Below are 24602 nucleotides of genomic sequence, written 5' to 3'. Positions count from 1 at the left end.
GGTGTTTCACTCGCATACACAACAGATGTATTTAGTGCATGGGTGCAAGATTCTCTCAAGCTAAAAGAAACTTATTTTGACTTGTGCTTGCGTTAGTTGTTGATTTACTTATGCACTATTGCGTGACTTGCTCTGATGTGTATGCAAAACGTACCTTTTGTCCCGAATTTTCGTCCTGAATTCTGACCTTCTGTCCTGAATTTTTGTCCTGAATTTCGACCCTTTGTCCTGAACTTTTGCACTCACTGTCCTGAATTTGCACCCATGCCAGTTGGTCACCCTACCTCGGCCCCCATTTCAGCCTAAGCCACCGCCGCATTTTAGCCTCGGTCTCCCTTCCCTTTCGGCTAAGACATTTATCAAATGTTATGCTCGGCCTCCTTCCATTTGGGCCTCGGCCTCATCCCGCTTCAGCCTCTGCCTCGGGCTTCGTCCCCTTTCAGCCTCGACCTCCATCTCATTTGCCCACAGAGTTCATCCCAACAGTTCTCTGTGTTGAAATCTGTGATATTATTCCCAAAATCCCGATCGGGGTCCTCTGGGAGAGAGGGGGTCACCCCTCCGAAGCCCCGCCGTGCAGAGCCGGGGTCGCCGCCTTCCCATGCTCACTCTCCCGGTCTTTGCAACGGACGCGTCGTGGTCAATAACTCTGGATACAAACAGCTTTCGATGGCACGAGGGGCTCCGTTTCGAGGAGGGGTACCGAGAATCACACGCGGTGATTGTGTATGCGCCACACGGGCCTGGAGGCGCGCGCCGCGTGTGAGGCGGGGTCACCGTCCGCCCTCGCCAGGGACGGCAGCGAACGGGTGGCGCAGCTGAGGGGAGAGTCAGGTGGGCGCCGGCGGCTGTTGACTGTATGTAAATGTAGAGTCAGTGTTAGGATAAATTCGGGCGCCCGCCTTCCGTCGGTACCTTCGCCTGCCCCTCCTGCCAGCGTGAAGCCTCCGAGCGCGGCCTCCCGTCGCCATGCCGAAAGCAGGTAGAGTAGACGCGCCGCGGCTCCCTCATAGGTCCGACAGACCCCTGGGCCAATCAGGCAGCAGCTGGAGCTAATCTGACAGGTCAGTGGTCCAACCAGGCAGCGCCTGGAGGGCTGTTCTGACAGGTCAGTGGGCTAATCAAGCAGAGCCTGGAGGGTTGATCTGACAGGTCAGTTGCCAATCAGGCAGAGCCTGAAGGGCTGGTCCCACACATCGGTGCCTGGGCAAATGCTTGGCTGTTTGTGGCCCTGATTTATGGTCTGCTGGGCCGGTATTTACTGGTAATTTCCCTGATGTTAAAACAAACATTATCAGCAAACAACAATGAGGAGAAACATATAGGTCTAATTTTGCATAACCACTTTGCTTAGCGCTGCACTTTAAAATACAGAGAAATGCTAAGAGCTGGCAGGGATGCAGCACCGTGAGAACCTCGTCCAGATTTATCAATGCTTTAGGGTTGGGTAAAGCTACCAGAAGTGAGACACAAGACGCAAACCGTGGCACAGTCTTCAATTGGGTTTTACTTTCCAGCGCAAATGTGTTGTGCTGGAAAATAAATTGTCTGAAATGAGAGGGATACCGAGGCTGAAATTAAATGGAGGCTGAAGATGAAATGGTGACGTTTCATGGATCACATGGGCATTGCTCTGCTTACCTTCCTTTGGGGCACATTTACAAGCCCAGTGTGCTGCCGAATGTCAATTTGTGTGATGTTCCAGGGGCGCACCAGGCTTGGCCATATCTACAAGGCCACATAACGCCTGCATGGTTTTTCATGGCATTGTAGATATGGAGTAAAGTGAAGCAGCGTAAGTTGCTGCCTTGCCTTACTCTGCATGAAAGAGACATTCCAAGGGTGTTGCTGTGGGTGTTGCCACCCATGTACTTTTAACACCGGCCCAAATTTATAACATCTGGTAAAGCTGAGGCAGCTCCAAAACCTTGCGCCTCCCTTGAGGAGACCTTGTTTTTTTTCTCTTTCCATGTGTGATACATCCAAGTATTCTGCATCACACATAAAGAGGAAAATGTTCTACTGATTGTTTGTGTGCAGGAAGGTGCCCCTTCCTGCACAAAAACAATTGTGTCAACAACACAGACACCCTTGCATCATGGTGCAAGCGTACCTGCATTGGCGCACTGCTGGAAAATGTGCGCTGGTTGGTAGGGCAGGAATGCACTGTATCTTGTAAACACAGTGCATTCCTGTGCTTTCGAATTGACGTAGGGTAGTGAAGCAAAATGATTTGCGACCCTGCTCTACACCAATTCCTTAAAAATATGCCCTGTAGTTTCTGTCACAACTTATTATTAACTTTTATAGCTATAAATTAGCACAACAAAATTACACCATCTTAAGGCACACCGAGAGTTGGACAAATAGTTTTATTTATTCAAACTTTTCAAAATGTCCATGTGTGCTGCAATGTACAGCACACATACAATGGTTGCAAAGTTTTAAAATATGTTTAAACTGAGGCCCAGATTTACTAAGGGCTTGCATCACCCTGGCGTCATTCAAGGCAACACAAGCCTTATGTCAGACTTACTAAGCCACGCAAAGCCAAAGGTTGCTTTTTGTTGGTTTCATAAATCTAGAATAATACAACGCAGCACAAGTCTCTGCCTTGTGTTACTCATATGTTGCCAATGCAATCCATGAGTGGAGTATGGGTGTCTCACGCATCGACCCATGGATTTTGGCACATTCGCAGATTTACTAAAATAGCAGACCTGAGAATGCGTCAAAGTGGTATGCCATCTTAACAGAGGCGTAACGATAATTTGTTTTTCTCCATTATTTAATCGTGCTTTGAGTACCACATTCTGCAGGAAAAAGGAAAATGCCAATGAGAACTGTTTTGGTGCTGGAAGGTGCCCCTTCCTGCACATAAACAAACCAACCTGTAATTCAGACATCCTTGCACCATGGCACGAGAATGCCAGGATTGGCACTAGGCAGCAAAGAGAGCAGGAAAGCACCATATCCTAGTAAATATGGTGCGTTCCTGCTCTCTCCCATTGATGCGGCGCAGCAATTATTCTTGCTGCGTTGCACCAAATGTTAGTAAAGTTGGTAAAGCTTTCGTTTTTTGTACTGGAAGTATATTAAAAACGTATGCTAGAAATGAAGGAACGTTCTTTGCTGTGCTGCATTGCATTACTATTTAGTAAATGTGCCCTTCTGTTTGAATGTGGGATACAAACGCTTAGTATATCTGGCTTATGCCTCTGTGTTCTGCAGGACGTGTGTGAGAAATCTAAGGTAGAAAGTCTCTAATATCATCATAAAAGATCATACAGATTCTAACACTGCAGAGACCAAAAAATGTAATTACAGGTGTAAGATTTATATATGTCTCAATAACTTTTTTATACTGCGAACTGTGACTGAGGAATTGCCCCATATACTCTGAATCAGAGAGCATCTTTTAAGAACCCCTTAAATCACCATTCTTATATTTTACTTAAAACCAAAAGGGCAGTTCCTGAGGCTATGTTCAAGCCTTACTGCTGGACAATGTTGCTGTGTCTGTGGTTGTTCAAAATTGTCTGTGCTACACGTTTAATGTCCTCAACTATAAGGTAATAATCCATTGATTGAATGTCAGCAGGTGTGGAAGGGTGGGGCTTCAAGATGCCCAGTCAGAGGAGAGGCTAAGGGATGTGATGCCAATTTTGTCAGTGTATATAAAAAAGTAAACTCCAGGAGCATTTGCTAGAGTTTGAAAACCATGCAGCAATTTTGGTACCATATATCTTACAGCTAGGTGCTCATTCCCAAGTTGTATGTCGACCAGGAGCAAAGAAGTACGAATTGTACAGAAAAGATGCTCAGTTCATAAGTTCCTAACTTTACGCTTAGTTAGTCAAAGTAATTCCTTACATACACTTTTACAGGGTCGCAAAACTCACTGAAAGTTTTCTTTCTACGTGAATGGTAAAATGTTAAGTTGTGATGTATGTATGCGTAAGTTACGCTTGTGTAGACTCGGTGTTAATGTAGTGTATGTAAATTAGTAAAAAAAAAAAAGTCATAGATCGCTCTCTTGTTTACCAAAAACCATACTAATCATGGGACTGATTTTCTAAACTAGTTTGTAGTTGCAAATGCTGCAATTCGCAAAGTAAGTGCATTTATGTGTGCACAATAAGTTTTAACTTCATACTAATTCCATTTTAGGAGTCAGTTACCTTTAGGCATCACCTAAAATGGAAGTGAGAATTAGTATGCAATATATAAAAGTTTTGCAGCTGTAGTCCATTAGCAAAATACTGAAAAATGACAGACTCCTGCGTGTGGTGGTGAACCATTTGCAAAAGGGAAAGAGTCGTTGGTTTCCCTTCCATTTTGTGAATGTTAAAAAAAAAAGTGCGGGAAGCAGGCAGGGGCTCAGGGGACCACTGCAAACTCTAAAACAAATTTTGAAGAAAAATTAGACTTTTTTTAACGCAGGCCTGTTTCCGTATAGGAAAATGGACCTTATATAAAAAATTCTGATATATTTAAAGGTAATTACAGACATTGTGGTCAGCTTACTCTATCAGGCCATCATCCATGTGTTTGTGACCAATAAAAATGAGTCACAGATTTCAACCTCCATACAGATTCATTAGGCTGGGTGGTCTGTGACACCCTACAAATTCTTTATTTTGTGAACTGACCTATAAGTCAGTATTTTGGCTTGCAAAATGTGATTCCATTCTCAAGACGCTGGTGTACAATTTGCAAGCACTTTTTTGCTAATGTATGTTGCATGTATTTGTAAGAACATTGATCTTGTATGTCCGAAGAGTACGGTGCCGCGGCACTGCTTTCAACATGCACTGCTGTGATCTTTCTATCTTGCACAGCTCGCTCTGATCTACACAGCTGCGTGTCATTGCTTGTGTGGTGTCTGGGGGACCATTGAGGTGGACATTCGAACCATCTAGATGCTAGAGTGCGAGGGCTTGAATAGCAGTCCTGGCATGGTATTTGAAATGTACAGATACAACTTTCTTTCGCCACAGCACCCTCTTTCATCACTTTTTTCCTGAAATGTCTTTCATTGATGCACCTTTTAACATAAAATAGCATAACGTGTATTCGTAAAGAACACGTTCACTCAGAAGGGTATCTTGCTGCTGGATAACATATTTTTATTGTACCCACCTCAAGGCTACTCAATATATTGACCTCAGAAGGATGAAAGGCTGAGCAGACCCACCAGGTTTTGAACCTATGACCATATGGTCAAACACAGGCTCCTACACTGGTAGCATTAATCCACTAAGCCACCAGTGCTGGCTTTTACCCGAACAGTACTTTGTGAGTTTATTTATCAACACAGCTGCATTGTACCCAGGTGGAGTGTTATCAGTCTACATTTCGCTTGCACTGTTGCAGCTCAGCACAGTCCACTAAAGCTGTTGCCACTCACACAATCTCACCATTGAGTGACAGAATGTCTTTCTGTACTTGTGTTTGCTTTATGCCAAAAAGAGATCAAGTTGCAGATGCCCCATTCACAAAGAGTAATTGTGCATGTGTGACCTATGCTACCCACAGCCATTTGCCGTTTCTTCAGGCTACATGTTTGCATAAAGGAAGGCCTGTCTGTCAGGGTTGTACTCAAAGATGCAGTAATTCTGAGCCTACATTAACCCAGTACTGGTCTCAACAGATGTTCGGGAGACCCATGAGAATGTGCAAGGAAGACACCTGACTGCATTGCTGACTTCCAACTGACTATGCTCATTGTCATTCATTTTGCCTTCACCAACCCCAATTCTGAATGTTAAAGTAAGTATGGCCTTTCAGTCCATCCTCAAGCACGTGATGCCATCATTCCAGTGGCTGGAGGGTGAGTGGCCTGCTGCCACCAGCATGCTACTGTCGATCCACCCATTTTAGTTTTGGGTGTCTATGAATAGTTAAATGCACTCCGGAGCTTTCCATGGATGGTGGAGATGACATCAGCTCCACTCAAAACACGCAGAACCACTTTGTGCACCAAGAACGTATGAGCTTCTCCTTACTCAAGGCTGAGTCCAGAACAATGGGAGCCCAGATTTTGAAAGGGATTGCAAGAACCTTTCTTCTGGAGTTCTAGGGAAATCAGTATTTGCTTGGCTTAAATTGTTACAAGCACAGCCTTTTGCCACTGGTGTCTTGGGACTTAACCCTACTTCATGACCTAAAATGAGCACAATATGCACACCTTTAGCAGTTGTCCCTGAGCGTAACAAAGTTCAAGACTAACAGACTCATAACCCACTACAGACTACACCATCCATCGTAATTTATAACTCACTAGCACCCCGTCCCGACGTTGTCCGGGTATGAATTGCTGCCGGCCAGTAGTATATTGTTTTGTAGGATTTCATTTTGATAGCATTTCTTAACTGTGACAGGCCTGTGAAAAGCTCCGATTCACAGTGCACTGCTGATGCACTTAAGAGTGCGCGTTCGGTAGTGTGTGAACTCGAGTTTCCCTACTTTATTTTTCCTTGCAATATTACATAGCGCGAACTCGACAACATGGCATGAGCACAATTTACATTACACAAGAACACATTCATTTGTTGTAGGCACGGGGAGACAAAGCAATTTGCCTGGAATCAAGGGATGTTGAGCTGATGCCGAGATTCGAACGTAGCTCCCCGGCCAGCTCTAAAGTTCGCAATTCTTAAACTTGTTGAAGGAGGTGTGTCTAAAAGTGTATGTTGGTGCTGGCCATCAATGAGAGAGACCTGTGCATTTTTCAAATGGGTGGTGAAAAAATATGAGTATGTTGCTGGAGATGTGGGCCGCCGTGCCACCAATGTACTTACCGGGGGAGGGTAAACATCCATTATTCCGCAACTTTCTTTCCGCATACCATCACTCCGCATACTTTCATTACGAAAGTACCATGACTCCGCAATGCCATTATAACGCATGGCATTACATTTATATGCTTTTTGCACGCATACATTTACAAGGAAATTCGTTGTAAATGCATGAATGGTAAAAGCATGTTTTTTTAATGTTTGGATAAGGTAAGTATGGGTATAGGGGTATATGTTTTGGGGTACTGAGGTATATGTTTTGTGGGTGTTTGGGTATTTTAAGCGTTCAGATATAGTTTTGGGTTATGGAGTACAGGGGTAGTTTTAGGGGTTAGGGATAGGTATTGGTTTTGGGGTATAGTGGTATTTTTAGGGTTCAGGGCTAGGTTTTGGTTTTGGGGTATAGGGGTAATTTTAGGGGTTAGGGATAGGTATTGGTTTTGGGGTATAGTGGTATTTTTAGGGTTCAGGGCTAGGTTTTGGTTTTGGGGTATAGGGGTATTTTTATGGTTCAGGGGTATGTTTGGGTTTTGGGGTAAAGGGGTACATGGGTGTTTTAAGGGTTCAGGGCTAGGTTTGGGTTTTGGGGTACAGGGGTATTTTTAGGGTTCAGTGCTAGGTTTGGGTTTTGGGGTAAAGGGTATTTTTAGGGTTCAGGGGTAGGTTTGGGTTTTGGGGTACAGGGTTATTTTTAGGGTTCAGGGATAGGTATGGGTTTTGGGGTACAGGGGTATTTTTAGGGTTCAGAGGTAGGTTAGGGTTTGGGGGTACAGGGGTATTTTAAGGGTTCAGGGCTAGGTTTGGGTTTTGGGGTACAGGGGTATTTTAGAGTTCAGGGGTAGGTTTGGGGTTTGGGGTACAGGGGTATTTTTAGGGTTAGGGCTAGGTTTGGGTTTTGGGGTACAGGGGTATTTTAGGGTTCAGGGGTAGGTTTGGGTTTTGGGGTACAGGGATATTTATAGGGTTCAGGGCTAGGTTTGGGTTTTGGGGTACAGGGGTATTTTTATGGTAATGGGATAGGTTTGAGTTTTGGGGACAGGGTATATTTATAGGGTTTAGATGGGTTAGTGTTTAAGGGTGTTGGGGTATTTTAAGGAGTAAGGGTGGGTTATGATTATGGGGTGCAGGGGTATTTAAAGGGAGGAGGGTGGGATCAGCACACGATATGAGACATGGCATGAAGGGCGGAACGTACCACATGCCCCCATATTTGTCATGCCCCCAGCACACGCCCACAGCACAACGCAGACACGCCCACAAGGGACTACTTTGCTGGCACAGTTCTTTTACCTTTTAAATGTATATGGTGGGCGTCTGCATAGCCTATGTCCTTCTGCTGCAACTGCCCTTTCCAACGCTGTATTGGGTGTTGTGATTGGTGCTGTGGTTCCTGAGATTACCCGCCTCAAAGGTTTGGGCTCTCTCTTTATTATATTTGTATAGATTGTTCAGACAGCGCTTAGCCTAAAAAAGTATTTTACTATTCATACACAACATAAAACTGTGTATGTATATATATATATATATCCATACTAATAATATGAAGAGAGGGACCAAACCTTTGAGACGGGTAAGCTCCGGAACCACTGCGCCAACCGGAACATTGCATACCACATTGGAAAGGTGAGGCAAAGCAGATGGACATAGGCTATAGACTAGCGCCACATATGCTTTGGAAGGGACAAAGCACGTTGTGGGGCAAAGTAGTCCGTTGGAAGTAGCACTAGCTCTGAGGTGGGTGTGTGAGTACGTTTGGAGCGCGAGAATAGCGTTCTATCGCGTTGGAAATGTGTGGCGGCTGAGTATGCCGCGGAGCGTGAGAATAGAGTTCTATTGCGTTAGAAATGTGTGGCGGCTGAGTACGCCGTCGGATGATGTTGACGCGACGTGTGGCGTCTCAGTGCACCACGCCATGCTGTTTAGTACGCGCCATGAAGTGTGTGAAGAGGCCAAACAGAAGACACCCGGGCACGATAAGCACGGCAGGACGGCTGTGCGCATTTGCAGACTGTGAGGCCAGAACTTCAGAGCAGGTACACGCGCGTCAGCTCCTTAATCAGCAGATGCACAATGTGCATGGCAGGACGTCAGAAGGCACATATCGCTGGGGCGCTTTCGAATTGCAGACATTTCTGTCATACCCGGACATCACCTTCAGAGCTTATCATGCACAAGGACCTAGATATCTTTCCAACAACTTCAAACAACATCTTCCAACTCGGAATCTGAGATCCTCCCACCTTAACCTGCTAGTGGTCCCAAAATTCAGACTAGCGACCAAAGGTGGAAAATCCATCGTGGTGTTAGGCTCCAGAGCCTGGAATAAACTTCCTCCCGCACTTCGTCAAATCTCAACAGAATCTCTGTTTAGGAAAGCCTTAAAGACTCGAGTTTTTATGCTCACTGACACTGCCTGTGAGGCTTTGGTGTAATGATTCATCTCTGAGAGCTGTTCCAGCCCACTCACCCTTTTCTATTCTGGGGTGGCTCACAGCGCCAAGATGCTCCTTGGAGTGATAGAATTCGCTATACAAAAGGCATTTTACATTACACTACATTACATTACATTACATTACATTACAAGTCGGGATGGGCCGCTAGTATATATATAAATACACACACACACACATATATATTTATACATATATATATATATATATATATATATATATATATATATATATATATATATATATATATATATATATATATATATATATATATATATATATATATATATATCTATATCTATATATCTATATATATTCACTATTCACTGAGAAAACCATAGGTTTCACACATGTTATAGTTAGCTGGACATTTCACTCATACAAAACCATTGAAAATCCCCCGTTATAGTTAGTTCAGCTAACTATAACTCGCGCGCTGGCAATGCACTTCTGATGACGTTACATATCACATCACTTATGACATGGTCAGTGACATCACTCATGACATCACAGATGACATCTCAAATGACATCACTGGTAAAATACGTGTCTAAATGTTTTTTTGTTGTAAAATTGATTGTATAACTGACTTATTAAGTATATCTTAGTGAATACATAGATTAGCGAGTAATGTTTAAATATGTAAATGTCTGTATCAGTGTATCACTTTGTGTATACGTGGCTGCATGGGTTAGTGAGTAGCTACATAAGTGTCTATATGGGTTATTAGTTGTTTTTTTGAGTGTCAGAATTAGTGTCTGTATGGTTTGGTGGTGTATTACTTAGCGCACAGATGCATGATTGACTGACTCACTGTTTGTATGTGTTTTAAAGACAGCATGTGTGCAGGACTGTATGGGTGGATGAGTGTGTGTATGGGTATGTTAGTGAGTGAATGACTGACTCAATAGTGTCTTTATGAGTAAGTATATATGTTTTAAACTAGTATATGTGAGTATTGATGTATATAAGTAAGGATATATGACAGTGACAGATTGGAAGAGTTCCTGTATAAATAGGTATGTGTTTCTGTAACTGATTGTTTAAGAGAGTAAGCATGTGTACGGTTCTGTAGAAATAAGTGTAGTGGTGTGCGTAGAGCTGTATATGCAAGTAAATGGATGTTTGATAGTTTATTTGCATGTGTGAGTATATGTGTGAATAACTCTATGTTTAAGTGTAGGTGTGTAACAGGATGTATAGGTGTATGAGTACATGTATGAGTGACTATATAGCACTATTGGTGAATGAGTGGATGTGTATGTAGATTTTGGAATTACTGAATAAGTTGTTCTAACTGGTATTGGTATCTCCATTTTTTTGTGAAAATTTTAGGTTCTATTTTTGAATGTGTGTATCAAAGGTTATATTAGGGTGAGAGGAGGTCTGCCACTCTTTCACAAGGATGATGTCATCAGTGATGTCATCAGTGATATCATGAGTGATGTCACTGTCCATGTCATGAGTGATGTAATATGTGACGTCATCAGCAGTGCATTGCGGGTGCGCGAGTTATAGTTAGCGGAACTAACTATAACAGGAATTTCAATGGTTTTATATGAGTGAAATGTCCAGCTAACTATAACATGTGTGAAACCTATGTTTTTTTTCAGTGAATTTGCAAGGTTTTTGAAATGCTAATTCCTAACTAAAACGTGGCTGAAACCTATGGTTTTTTCAGTGAATTTCAAAGGTTTTTTAAATGCTAATTCCTAACTATAAGGTGGCTGAAACCTATGGTTTTTTCAATGAATTTCAAAGGTTATGTAAATGATAATTTTTAAATGTATTAATTGCTATATTTTTTATACTAATTTACTACATTGTTTTAAAGTATTTATTTTTAGATATTTTATTTTTTAAATTACATTACATATTTTAAAGATACATTTTTTTTAATATTGAAATTGTAATATTTATTTTTTAAATTAATTTTTTTTAAATGTATATATATTTTATATAGCAGGCAATGATATCCTATTGAAGGAAATTCAAGTTACTGGTAAGTACAGTTAAATTTACTTTTCAGGAATAGTAGTGAGCTGAAAGATGCAGCACTGAGGTATCTCTTGATAACAGGTGAGTAAATTGGAATTCGTAGTTCGACTGATTTTTTAGGAATTTTTTTAAGTTCCAAAACTCCACACTTAGAAAAATTTCCAAGTGAAGCCAGTCAATATTAGCCTATGGAAGGAAATTCAAGTTACTGTAACTACGATTAGAATTACTTTTTAGGGTCAGTAGTGAGCTGAAAGATGCATCACTGAGATCTCTCCTGATAACAGGTGAGTAAATCCGAATTCGTAGTTCGGCTGATTTTAGAGGAATTTTTTAAAGTTCCAAAACTCCACACTTAAAAAAATTTCCAAGTGAAACCATTCAATCTTAGCCTATGGAAGGAAGTTCAAGTTACTGTAAGTTTGGTTAGAATTTCTTTTCAGGATCAGTAGTGTGCTCAAAGATGCAGCACTGACGTTTCTTGCGATAACAAGTGAGTAAATCCGAATTCGTAGTTCGGCTGATTTTACAGGAATATTTTGCTCAATAGTGAAGGAAGGGGGCGTGGCCTGAGGTAACATGTGTGCAAACACGCCCTGTGGCACGTTTTAGATTGGGTAATTAATTCCTCTTCAATCCTGAGGTCCCCTGTGAGCCAACTAGCCCACCAGGTACCTCCAGTATGCGCCAGGCAGCTGTGTTGCAGAGAGGTGTTCAGAGGGCACCCCCCTTTTTACAACACTCTGCAACACAACTCTGTGGAGCTTACTGGAGATACCTGTTGGATCAGTTGCCCCCTAGGGGACCTCTGGATTGTAGAGGAATTAATTCCCCAACTTAAAACCCGCCACAGGGCATGTTTGCACTCACATCACTTCAAGCCCCGCCCCCTACCTTCACCACTGTTCAAATGCGCCCTGTAGCATGTTCTAATTTGGGGATTAAGTCCCCTTGCATACTGGGGGTCCCTGGGGGCCAACTAGCCCACGAGGAACCTCTAGTATGCGCCAGGGGGCTGCGTTGCAGAGAGATGTAATGAGGCCACGCCCCTTTTTACAACTCTCTGCAACGCAGCCCAATGGTGCGTTTGCAGAGGGGGAACTAATTCCCTTTGCTTACTGGAGGTCCCTGGGGGCCAACTAGCCCACCAGGAACCTCCAGTATGCTCCAGGGGGCTGCCTTGCAGAGAGGTGTAATGAGGCCACGCCCCTTTTTACACCTCTCTGCAATGCAGCCCCCTGGCGTGTTTGCACAGGGGGAACTAATTCCCCTTGAATACTGGGGGTCCCCGGGGTCCAACTAGCCCACCAGGAACCTCCAGTATGCACCAGAGGGCTGCATTGCAGAGAGGTGTAATGAGGCCACGCCCCTTTGTACACCTCTCTGCAACGCAGCCCCCTGGCACATTTGCAGAGGGGGAACTAATTCCCTTGCATACTGGGGGTGCCTGGGGGGCAACTAGCCCACCAGGAACCTCCAGTATGCACCAGGGGGTTGCATTGCAGAGAGGTGTAATGATGCCAAGCCCCTTTTTACACCTCTCTGCAACGCAGCCCCCTGGCATGTTTGCAGAGGGGGAACTAATTCCCCTTGCATACTGGAGGTCCCTGGGGGCCAACTAGCCTACCAGGAACCTCCAGTATGCGCTCAGGGAGGTACAGAGTACAGTACAGAGTACGGTACTTCATACCCAGTGATTTAAATAAAATAAAAAATTTGGGGGCCTTGTTGGACCTCCTGAGCAGGCCTAAGGGGTCAGGGTGTTTCTACCCTGCCCCCTTTGCGTGTTTTGCACATTTGTTTCACTGCTTTCCTGTGCCTTGGTTCTACATAGGCACAAGCTGGCTGCCAACACTTCCTGGTTGGGAGTGTTGACAGTTGACAGCCAATGACCATGCAGCTCGTGCTCGGGAAGGTACAGAGTACAGTACAGAGTACGGTACTTCGTCTCTAATTATCACTATGATTTTACATTTGATTTTCTCAAGAAATACTGAATGGATTTACACCATTTAACAAAAAGCACAATCTGCAAACCGAACTCTACCTTTTTGCCAAATTTGGTGTAATTCCGTTCAACCGTTTGGGCTGTAGCCCTGGCTAAAGGTCCTATGGAAAATTGCATGGGGAAAACAAGTTTTGGGACCCCCCTTTTTTCTCGGCCCCCACTTCACGAATCCCGGCCAAACTTTCAGGGAAGGAGCGGAGCTGGCCATTTTCTTGGAGAATTTCGCGAAGATTCGTCCACCAGCGCCAATGTTATTCCAAATAGAATGTTGTGGATTTCCTATGGAAACTAAGTCCTAACTAAATCTACTTACTGGCGACCGGCAGTAGGTAATGTATATATATATATATATATATATATATATATATATATATATATACATTACTTACTGGCGGTCGCCAGTAGGTAGATATAGTTAGGAACTCATTTCTATTCAAAAAGCATTTTTTCTTTTGTCAATATCTTTGGCACCGTTTGATGAATCTTTGGGAAATTTTCCAAAAAATAAAAAGTTTTACTCAGGTCATCTCCTGTCTTGAAAGTTTCGGGGTGATTGATTCATTAAGCGGGGGCTGAGAAAAAAAGGGGTCCCAAAACGCGTTTTCCCCATAATAATTTCTGGAGGAAATTTTATGACAGGCTGCAGCCCGAACTGCTGATCGGAATTACCCCAAATTTGGCAAGAGGTAGGTCTTGGCCCAGAAAGCGATGTTTTTTTAAATTGTTGTAAATCCGTTCAGTATTTCCTGAGAAATTAAAAAAAATATATATCAATAGCTGAGCACCGAAGAGGGTTTACGAACCCTCCCAAGCACAAGCTCAATTCTGATTGGCTACTAACATTACAAACTAAAATGTGTTGGCAGCCATCTTGTGACTCGGTAACCGAGGCATAAGAAAACAGCACAAAAAAGGTGAAAACAAGAAAAGCGGGCAGGGTAGAAACACCCTGACCCCCTAGGCTTGCTAACCAGTCCAAAAAAACATATAAAAAAAACTGCTGAATTCGCGCTGGATTCGGAAAGCTGGACAAAATAAAAAACCGAAGCACGGGCTTCCGCGCTTTGTTTTCTACAAGCACGCGGGTGGGCGAGGTCCCGGGGGCAATGCCTAATTAATTAGCGGGAGCCAATGGGGGCTGGCTTTGTTTATATTCCTGGGAGTCTGCATAGATCTTATACGACGGTAGTCTATCGCAATGTAAGTGGTCAATCTCGTAGCTCAGTTTGGGGGTGAAGTTTTTTAGAAAAAGTTTGAGTTGAGCTGGTGACCACATAGACAAAATTTCCACACTGACTTTTGCAAGCTGTAAGGCCTCTCGCATATTTTTTGAAAAGGTAAGATGGGTAGAGCTGATCTTGAATGTCTCTACTTTTAATAAACTTCGTAGAGTGCCTTCTTTTGAATGGAGAAGGTTATAGGCCCACCTTATGATACTAGCTACGGCTGTAGCATATGCACTCGTGATGGTACATTCCAGTCTCAACGCCTGTACTGGGGTAGATGTAGAGATTTTCAGTAGATTTTTTAATATTTTACCTTCTACTGAGTCCATATAGGTCCATTGTTTAAAAGGAATATATTCCGAAGCGTAAGACAGGACCGGTGTGATCTTGGCTCGATAGACTTGTATTAGTGCAGAGAAATGCCTATGTCCAGTGGCCGAATATAGGCGAGACAAGGCCCCAGCATGTAGGTCACTTTTCCTTTTCAGTTGATTGATTTGATTGATGTTGCTCATATTTTGTGAGAAAATTCTGCCCAGATTTGTATACTCCTTTACCTGCTCTAGCTTCTCACCTCCCAACTTCCATTCGTACCTTACCCTTTTCTTCTGGTTTGAAAAAGCAACCACTTTTGTTTTGTTTATATTTGGGTTTAAAATTTTTTTTATAGAATACTGGTGTAAAATATCTAGAAGATTTTGAAGTCCGAAGGGTGTTAGGTCAAACATGACTATATCGTCCGCGTACAGCAGGGAGTGAATACATTCAGTGGCTATCTTTGGAGGAGTGCATATCTCTTGTTGTAGTTGGGATGGTAGGTCACTTAAATACAGAGAAAATAAAATTGGAGCCAGGAGGCACCCTTGTTTCAGGCCATTTGATGTTCGTATTATCTTCGATAGGCCCTTGTCACTCCCCATTTGGACACGGCACCAGGTGTCACTATGTAGGTTCACTATCAAATGTAATAGCTGTTCCGGAATGCCCCTTCTTCTTAACTTTGACCACAGGGTCGGTCTATCCACTCGATCAAAGGCTGTCGAGTAGTCGATGAACGCTGCATAAATAGTTTGTTTTTTCCCTGATACATACTTATCTAAGATGGTTTGGAAGATTGCTACATTGTCGGTGACTGAGTGGTTTGAGCGAAATCCAGACTGAAACTTAGGAATTAAACCCAGTGTAAAAGCCCAAGTTTTCAGCCTATCCAGAATTTCTGCTGCAAAAATCTTCCCGGCAGCATTCATGAGGGCAATTTGCCTATAGTTTCCCGGCATGTTTCTTTTTCCTTTTTTGTAAATCGGGATTATAATACTTCCCTTCCAGGAGTTTGGCATTTTGCCGCTGTCGAATATATAATTAAATAGCGGCGAGAGCAACAGTCCCCACTCTTTATGGTTGGTTTGATAGACCTTGATAGGTATCTGATCGGGGCCAGATGCACCCGTACTCCTTGCCTTTCTGATATTCATAGAGACTGACACTGCCGACGTTTTGTTGATTTTAATATCATTAGTTTCCACAATTTGTTCTTCAGCCTCTTCATTTTTAATAGACTTGTTCTGTTTATATAGCTCACGAAGATAAATATCCCAGTTTTCTTCCGAAACAGGAGTTGCTTCCAGCTTTTTTTTGGATCCTGTCATTATTGCAATCAGGGCCCAGTATTTGCGCTGGTTGTTTTGTTTAGCTGCTTGTTGGATTTCAGTCCAGTTGGAGTCCTGCTTCAGTTTTTTCTGTTTGGTTTTTTCTCGTCGTATTTGGTTCTTTAATCTATTGATTTCCTTTTTGTTTATAGGCGAGAAATTCAGATACTGGGCTCGGATCAACCTATTGAGTTGCTTTACGACTGGTTGGTTCCAGTTTTTATTCTTACTTCTCCATTTACTTTTTACTGATCTGTTGTGTTCTAACTTACTTTGTAAAGCTTGTTTGAGATTATTTGTTAAATGTTCAAAGTTCTTTATAAGATCGACTGAATATATGGTAGTCAACATATTGGTGTGGGAGATTAATAGCCTCAGATGGTCCAGATTTTCTGTCCCCCAATAAATACGACGCCTCATTATGTTTACTTCCGTTTTGGTTGTATGAAATATTGGCTGGTTCTGGAAAGAAGACTGTGCAATCCAATGAGTTGAAAGGTTTAGAAGAGCGTGATCACTTTCCTCATTGAATATAATCGAAAGTTGAATCATTTGTTCTTTTTCTTCAATCCTACATATAAGATAATCCAGGATAGAGGGAGATCCATTTCCCTGCCTTGTGTACGATGCTGGTTTATCACCGTTGATGTTACCATTTAATATTGTCCCATTAATACTGGAGAGAAATGATAATAGTGCGCGTCCTCTCTTATCTGATTTAGATCCTTTTGGGAATTCAGGGAGTGATGTTTCCAAAGATTCCTCTTTGAAAAGACGAGCCCATTTCTTTATCTCACAGTTTGAAATTTTAGCGTGCAAGTCTCCCATCATAATATATGGCAAGTGAAGTTGATCTTCAATGATATGAGTGATGATCTCCATTAGGCGGTCAAACAGCAAATCACTGTTGTTACTGGGGGGTGCGTAGATATTGAAAAGTAATATTTTTTCAAGTGTGGCTGACGTTTGAGTTCTAAGAGATACTTTTAAACATTGTAGATTGTCTATGTTTGTATCGATTATTTCCTGTGACCAAGAGTGATCTTCTTTTAATAATATTGCCAGACCACCCTTGGCGTGTCCCCTTCTAGATCTTTTTGCCAGAGTTTCATATACGTAGTATCCTTTTTGTGTAAAGGTATTAGTTAACCATGTTTCCTGGAAGGCAATGATATCTGGGAAGTTTTTAATTGCATGTTTCATTTTTGTATCAGTTTTCCCTGCCAAATTCCAGGACAGTAACGTCAGACCTTTGCTAAACTTGATATTGTTGTGGATTTACCGTTTTTTTGCTGTTTAAAGTTTCTGATAACCATGCCCAAGATTTTATTGAGTTCTCAGTATTACTAGAGCTTGAGTCCCAGTACCATACTGACCTCTCACCTTGTATTACTTGTATTTTAAGTGAGTCTTTCCTCATAATATTTGATGCTGGATCTCCCCAATTAAAACTGATATTTTCTTTTCTTCTGTTAATTTGTCCTAATATACCTTTGTTTTGATTGTTGGTTTTAAGATCTACTACAGAGATTACGTCATAGCCATTCTTGTGTAGAATTTCCTTCTCTCTAATTATTATTCCAGGCAAAACTGGAGAATAAAAGGATACCTGTACTAATTTATAATTTTCTTTTTTTGGAAAGAGTACTAGGTCGATTTCTTTGCTTGTCAGAGAGTTCAGGGATGGTATTTCTTGTAAAAGATTGATTATTCTACCATGATTAAACGGCATCTTATCTGTGGGAAATAGTTCTTCAATAATTATGTGTTTAGATGGAATTCCTTCCCATGATTGAGATTTATTGTCATGTAGTTCTTTTATATCCATGATATTTTGCGTTGTTATTCTATTTTCTGTCGGTGGACAAAATTCATCTGCTTTTGGATTTAAGGGTTTTGCCGGCCGTGTTTTTTGAGTTTCTGGAGAGATCACCAAGTTTAGGGGAGTGAATTTTTGAAATTTAAGCTTATTCCCTTTTTTTCTCTGTATTCTTCTCAAAGGTTTTCTCTTCTTCTTCCCCCTTGCTTTTTCCCTGGCATTACTTTTTTCAGACTGTCCTCGTTGGCTGCATTCCTGTTCGGCGGTAACTCCCGATGACTCTGCTTTATTTTCCCCGATAATCTGATCTCGGTTGTTGTCGGATACTTTATTCGAAAAGATAGGATAATGCTTAGTTTTATTTTCGGTGATGTTTTCCGATTCTTCTTTGAACAGTTTTTTAAGAGAATATGTGATAAGAGGTTTTTTCTTATTTCTTAGTTCCTTGGTTTTAGTCTTGATTATTACTACGTCGTTCGTTTGCGAACTTGCTTCCTGTTGTTTTGGAGTCGTACTTCCATTTTTTTGAAAATCATCAGTTTGTTGTGATTCGACAGCTCCGGGTTGTTTTGGTGTAACTTTAGTTTGATCTTTTTTCTTTTTTTCTTCAACCAGGAATTTAAGTATTCCTATTTGTACGTCTAAAGTATCGTCAGAGTTAGCTAGAATTTGACCAAGGTGAGTTAGTACTGATTCCAAGATTTCTTGCAATGAAAAGAGTGCTTTTGACAGGGGAGAGGCAGTATTTCCAGAATTTAAATTAATAAAATTAGGATCAGTGAGATTGGCCTGATTAGAGTGAAGGTTAGGTGATTTTTCTGGTGAACTGGTTAGTGGGTGTTTTTGACTTAATAATATTTCTGTTTTTTCTTCTTCTGTCTTCGTGTTATGATTTACAGACACATCGAAGAGTAAATCGTTGTCCTGGTTTTTTATAGGTGTTATAGATGTTATTTGAGACGTATCTGGGAATGATTTTTGACGTTCTTCAGAGAGAGAGATATTTGCCAAATTACTTTCAATTGTTGTCTGTCCTTGTTTATAGGATTTCTGATCAGAGAAGAGTAACGAATCATGTTCAACCTTATTTATTGTGGGATCCAGCTTATTTTGATCATCAGTTGAGTATGGAGATAGATACTTTTTCTTGGAGAGGGTAGAGAAGTATTTACTTATAGCTGGAGTACTTGATATTTGACCAGGTTTCAATGATTTGTCTACAGATTTTCTAACAGCTGCGTCTGTCCCCATGCGCCTCATGTAGATTGTTTGTGAGCGTAGTTTTTTTAAAGCCCTCATATTTGGGGCCGGAGATCTACTTTTTAGTTATAGTAGTCGCAGCTGGTTTTGTGTAATTGTAGTGACTTTGTTTCACAGTCTGCGTTAAGGATTGATCAGTAAAGATTGGGAGATATTTTCAAATCAGTTTCAGAGTATGGCTGAGTAAGTTCCTCTTATGCTGGACGTTAGTGGGGTGGCCTGTCCCGTCCTCGGTCGTCCCCGGACGGCCTCAGACGGCCCGCCCTTTGTCCGGGCTTCGTTCCGCGCTTGGTCCCGCGCGCGTCCCGCGTCGCGGGAGGCTAATTGATTTTTCTACGTTTCGTCAGTGGGCGTGTCCGTGGGCGTGTCGCCTGGGGGAAGAGGAACCAGCTGATCCCAGCTTGGATTTCTGGTCCTCGCAGTCCCCCAGGCTAGGCGCGCTGTAGTTTTTCACCCGGCCTCTACCCTTCTGACTCCAGCTGGGAGCGATAGACAGAGCGTGCGGATTGCAGCTCACGCTCACACCAGCGAGTCAAGGGGAGGCGCACCACGGAGCAATGAAGAAAGAGAGCGTCAGCTCAGGCACAGCAGCTCGGGATACAATCAGCAGGTGGAAATAGAGATCCCTCGCCAGGCACAAGTAAGCAGCAGTTCACCAAATCCAAATACCGGTGAGTGGTGCCCGCGAAGCGGGTGTCACGAAGCTTTGTCCTGCCTCGTCAGTGGCCGTGTCCGTGGGCGTGTCGCCTGGGGGAAGAGGAACCAGCTGATCCCAGCTTGGATTTCTGGTCCTCGCAGTCCCCCAGGCTAGGCGCGCTGTAGTTTTTCACCCGGCCTCTACCCTTCTGACTCCAGCTGGGAGCGATAGACAGAGCGTGCGGATTGCAGCTCACGCTCACACCAGCGAGTCAAGGGGAGGCGCACCACGGAGCAATGAAGAAAGAGAGCGTCAGCTCAGGCACAGCAGCTCGGGATACAATCAGCAGGTGGAGATAGAGATCCCTCGCCAGGCACAAGTAAGCAGCAGTTCACCAAATCCAAATACCGGTGAGTGGTGCTTCATAGTAACGTGAAATATATGGGATAAAGTACCTCTTGCTGTATAGTAACAAGGTTCAACCATTGCCTTTCCCTCAAACCACTTAAATCCTTGATATCTTGATATCTTGCTTTTTCAGGGTCATTGCAAACAAGAATAATATAAGAAGAATCTGTGTTATGTAATTTAAAACTCCAAAAAGCAGTTAGCACTTTGCCATAAATATCTGCCTTCTCTTGATCTTTTCCTTTTAGAAAAAAATATCAGAAGAAGTAAAAGCCCGGTTTTGTTTTCCTTGTTTAAAATGCAGCTGCGATTATGTTCCATGTCCTCCCTTTACCTCTGGCTGCAGGCACTGTGGTATCAAAAGTCTGTAAGACTTTAGGAAATCGACCTTTTCTCCATGGTCATCCTTGATTTTTTGCTTTCTGCTGGACCCTATATTTTTGCTGGTTTTAGAACTCCATTCACCCCTCCTAATCAGTAGAACAGAACATGCGCTCCTCTTTCAAACATAGTTAAACTGACCCATTTCTCATTAGTATATTTTACTTGCCAATATGTCCCTAGTATATGGTGTATAAATTGTAAGCATGGCCTGGAAGTTAATTGCCACTAGTGGACTGCAGCACCTATCGTATTGTGCAATCCACTATAGTGGCTGTGGAAACATGACTTCAGGCGTAGAAGGGGAAGCCTTATTATTGAAGGGTAAGCTTACACCGTGGCCTGTGAAAATAAACCCAGTTTGGCACATAAAGACTTTGCTTTTAGATATTAAGTCACCCCTATTTAAGCCTTTAATCCCACAAGATAGGATGCATTGCAGGACATGAAGAAAGTACATTTTACCCTGTACCTACAGTGACAAAGCTCCTAAAGCTACTTTCACTATGGCAGGCCTAGCTGCACTATGTAGAAAAACAGAGTACAGCTTGAAATACTAATACTATATCTCAGGAAAGGGATCAGCAATACAAGTAATCACCCAACTGTTTTTTTACAGTTACTTACTTCCAATTAATTGATGAAGTCAGATTTTTTATAAATATTAAAGAAAAGTAACTTTAAAAAATTAGATTACGTCTCTGCCAGCTCTAAACCTTTACTCAGCCTTGATAGGTAAAGAAAAAGGTGTGAGATGCCTCCTAAGACCAAGCAATAGGCTGTTGTGAGAACAGAATATGCAGGGTGGGGGCTCAGCACACTGTTAAGTACTATTTTACAGGTTTGGTACGCCACATGTAGCACTTGGGTTTTCATGAAAGCAGAAAAACAGGAATGCAGGGTAATTGTGGATCCCGGTCAGGTTACTGAAGGACCCTGCTTTTGACCTGGCAGAAATCTGTCGCTGGGTTTTTGTGAGTACAGTGTCTGTCTCAAAGTAGAGTTTAGTATTAGATGTGAAAGGACACTGGTGATTCCCCTATGACACTCACAAATACCCCCGCAGCATTCAGAGCCTAAACTTTGTGTGGCTTTTGCCATCTTGAAATTTTGCTGCTGCATCATATTTTGGGGCTGGGTTCACTAAGGTATAGAGGAACTACTGAAAAACTGGGTAGAGTTGAGCCCAGAAACTTTTACCATGCTGTTTATGGTTAGCCCGGGTGTCACCTCCACCCTCAAGCTGAGAATAAATGTTGCACCCGAAAAAAAATTGGAGCTGGGAAGATCAGAAGAGGACTAGACCTATGGTCTGTGATCTGAGAGGAACCCTGAAGAAATGGACATGCTCCCTCTTGTATCCAGGACAAAGAAGTGCACTCCAAGGGTCAGTTGGCCGGTGCCTGTATGGCTAATGGTACAAAACACGCTTCTAGGGGCCTTTTTCCACAAGTACCCAGATGACCTGCAGCAACTGGATCAGGACTAAACCTTGCTTGTGACCTCTGCTAGAGAGTGACACCTGAACCCTAGGTGCTGTCACTGATGTCCTAAGAGCCTTAAAAGAGCCCGAAAGGAACTGTTCTAGAAAGCATGTCAAGTTGGGAGTTAGAGAATTTATAGTCTTCTAACACACCTGTAGCATCAGCAGGACCTTGTGACTTCATCAGATAAAGATGTGACGCTTGCCCCACTGGAGGAATTTGAGCCAGATTATGATGCCGGACAGACCCGAGTCATCCGGCATCTCTAGTAACTTGAACCAAATGACCTCCAGTCATCGGTCCCAGCCCAACAAGAAGGATGCGACCGAACCCTGTTCATTCACAATCCTATACTTTACAATTGGAGCATGCATTCCGAGCAGAGGTGCAGTTCATTCTAAAAGTTCCTGCTACGGTGCAGGGATCAACAGGTGGGTACCATAGGTGCCTCATAGACTGTGTTGGAAAAGCAGGCACAGAAAGGCTGAATCTTCCATCGTAATTCCTTGACCAGAAAGAGCCGAGCGAGGGATTGCTAAAGGCTTTCCAAATTACAGACTGGCTCTATGAGCCCATCAGGGGCCATTCAGAAACCAAATTCGATTCCCTTCCGACCGACCCCATCAAAATGGGTCATTCGGGAAAGAATCCGACTAACCAATTATGATGCAGGCTGAAGGGCTACAAATGAGGGTCCTAGCCATTTCAGCCCGCATCGTAATTGTGCCCTAAGTCTTAAAGTAGAAATCCTGAACAGACAGAGGTGCATAGACAAGACTTCTGCAACCACTAATTTTGCATTTCTTCCAATCTGATTTTTTTCGTGCCAAAACCAGCCCTCAGCGTGGCCTGATGCAATGGCTATTGGACTTTGAGAGGACATCAAACACAGTCTGTAATCTTGCCTCACTGGAGGATTTTTTATCAAAATAATTCAAATGTAATCTTAAATGACAAGAATGAGAGATACACCACACAATATACTTATATTCACACAAAGATATATTTTTTGAACTTCTTGTCAAAAATATATATGGCTGCTATATAATCAAATTCATAACAACAAACTTTGAAAAGGACTTTTTAGAAAAACCAGATAAATGGCCTTCAGGTCTTTAGTCACTCCCCCTATTTAAAATTATTGTGAAGGCATCCTAGGGAGCTAGTTGAACCATATTGTAAATCATTTTGCATATGTTTGTCAGTTATGTCACTAATGTTTTTTGGTTTGTCGAAAAAGTCCTTTTCCTTTCCCTTTTTGCCAGATGTAACCACTGGCACCCATCAGGCCATGGCCTTCCCATGTATTAACTCATGTCATGCTTTCACCGGCTTTTCTGCCACTCCTAGTTCTCACTCTAGCTTTGCCTACTGCACCCTATCACTCTTACTTAGTCGCAGCTCAGTGCTGGTGCTTGGCAGATGCACACAACAGGTGCCACACTGGTATGTCAAAGGCAAGCCTGCCTGAGCCCGTTCGTACCCAGTGCCTAATTCCTGGTACTCTACATACCCACTGCACTCTCAGACACTACTCTACAGCAGCTCTCCAAGCCCTGAACACCAGACGTTTCTCCCAGAACAGCACCCTGGCCTACCTGTCCAACACAAAAGGTGCATTCTCCTGCACTTCCTGTCACTTCTCCTCCACCCCAACCTTATCCACCCCCTGCCACCATCCTCATATGCAACAGTAAAATCCACATCACCCCCACGCAACTCTCAGCATTCTATGACCTGCCTCCTCCTCAACACCGGCTTGATTGGCCAACATGCCATTGAAGAGCTGGACCTCCTGCATGAAATCTCACCAGACCTGTTCTTCCTGATAGAAACTTGGCTCATTTCAGACAATAGCACCTAGCATCCCATAGATGCAAGATCTTAAGCCAGGCCATAACTCACTGAAAGGTACATGACTAGCTATTATCTTCAAAGAAAGTATACACTCCTCAGTTACCTCCACTAGTAACCATCTAGAACACCAGGGCTCCTGGCTCATGATCCGACTCTGGCTACTCCATCTCAGACTTAAATGCTCCCATGGTGCTGAACCCGAGCTCTTAGATCCTCCTCAGTGGCCTCAATTACCGCCAGGAGAACCTCACCAGCAACATCTTCGTAGACCTGACCAATGAGTGAAAGACCCTACCTACACCACCAGACATCTCCTTGACCCCATCTTCACTAACTTCAATGAAATTTTGGTGAACAAGCTATTGTCTGGACTGACCACGCAGTCATACACTAGCGCTGACCAAAACATGCAAAAATCATGCAAAGAAAATGGAACAAGGAAGAAAAAAGGACCACAGAGCTCTGAATCCACTGATCACTACACCATGATGATCTCTTGCAATCCATCAATATTTCAACACCTTGATCACCTCTGTCACTGACACCCTAGCTCCGCTCAAAACCGCTAACTCTATCTAATCCAGGATGAAGCAAGCTGGGCCATGTAAGAACCAGCACTCACCAAACA

The 24602-nt window shown here is 42.9% G+C and overlaps 1 protein-coding gene across 1 annotated transcript in view; it reads left to right on the top strand.

Moving 5' to 3' along the window:
- The first annotated feature begins 902 nt into the window (after positions 1-902).
- Positions 903-24602, top strand: part of LOC147725953 (uncharacterized) — a 74824-nt gene continuing 51124 nt past the window's right edge. The window contains exon 1 of the mRNA XM_086960078.1: positions 903-982. Within this exon, the coding sequence (XP_086816204.1) occupies positions 970-982 (13 nt within the window). The 5' untranslated portion in view covers positions 903-969. The remainder of the gene's footprint in view (positions 983-24602) is intronic.

The sequence above is a fragment of the Lissotriton vulgaris genome, chromosome 3_1, assembly GCF_964263255.1.
Source record: "Lissotriton vulgaris chromosome 3_1, aLisVul1.2, whole genome shotgun sequence".
Lineage (NCBI taxonomy): Eukaryota > Metazoa > Chordata > Amphibia > Caudata > Salamandridae > Lissotriton > Lissotriton vulgaris.
Note: the sequence above shows the minus strand (reverse complement) of the source record. Positions and strands in the feature narration are given on the sequence as shown.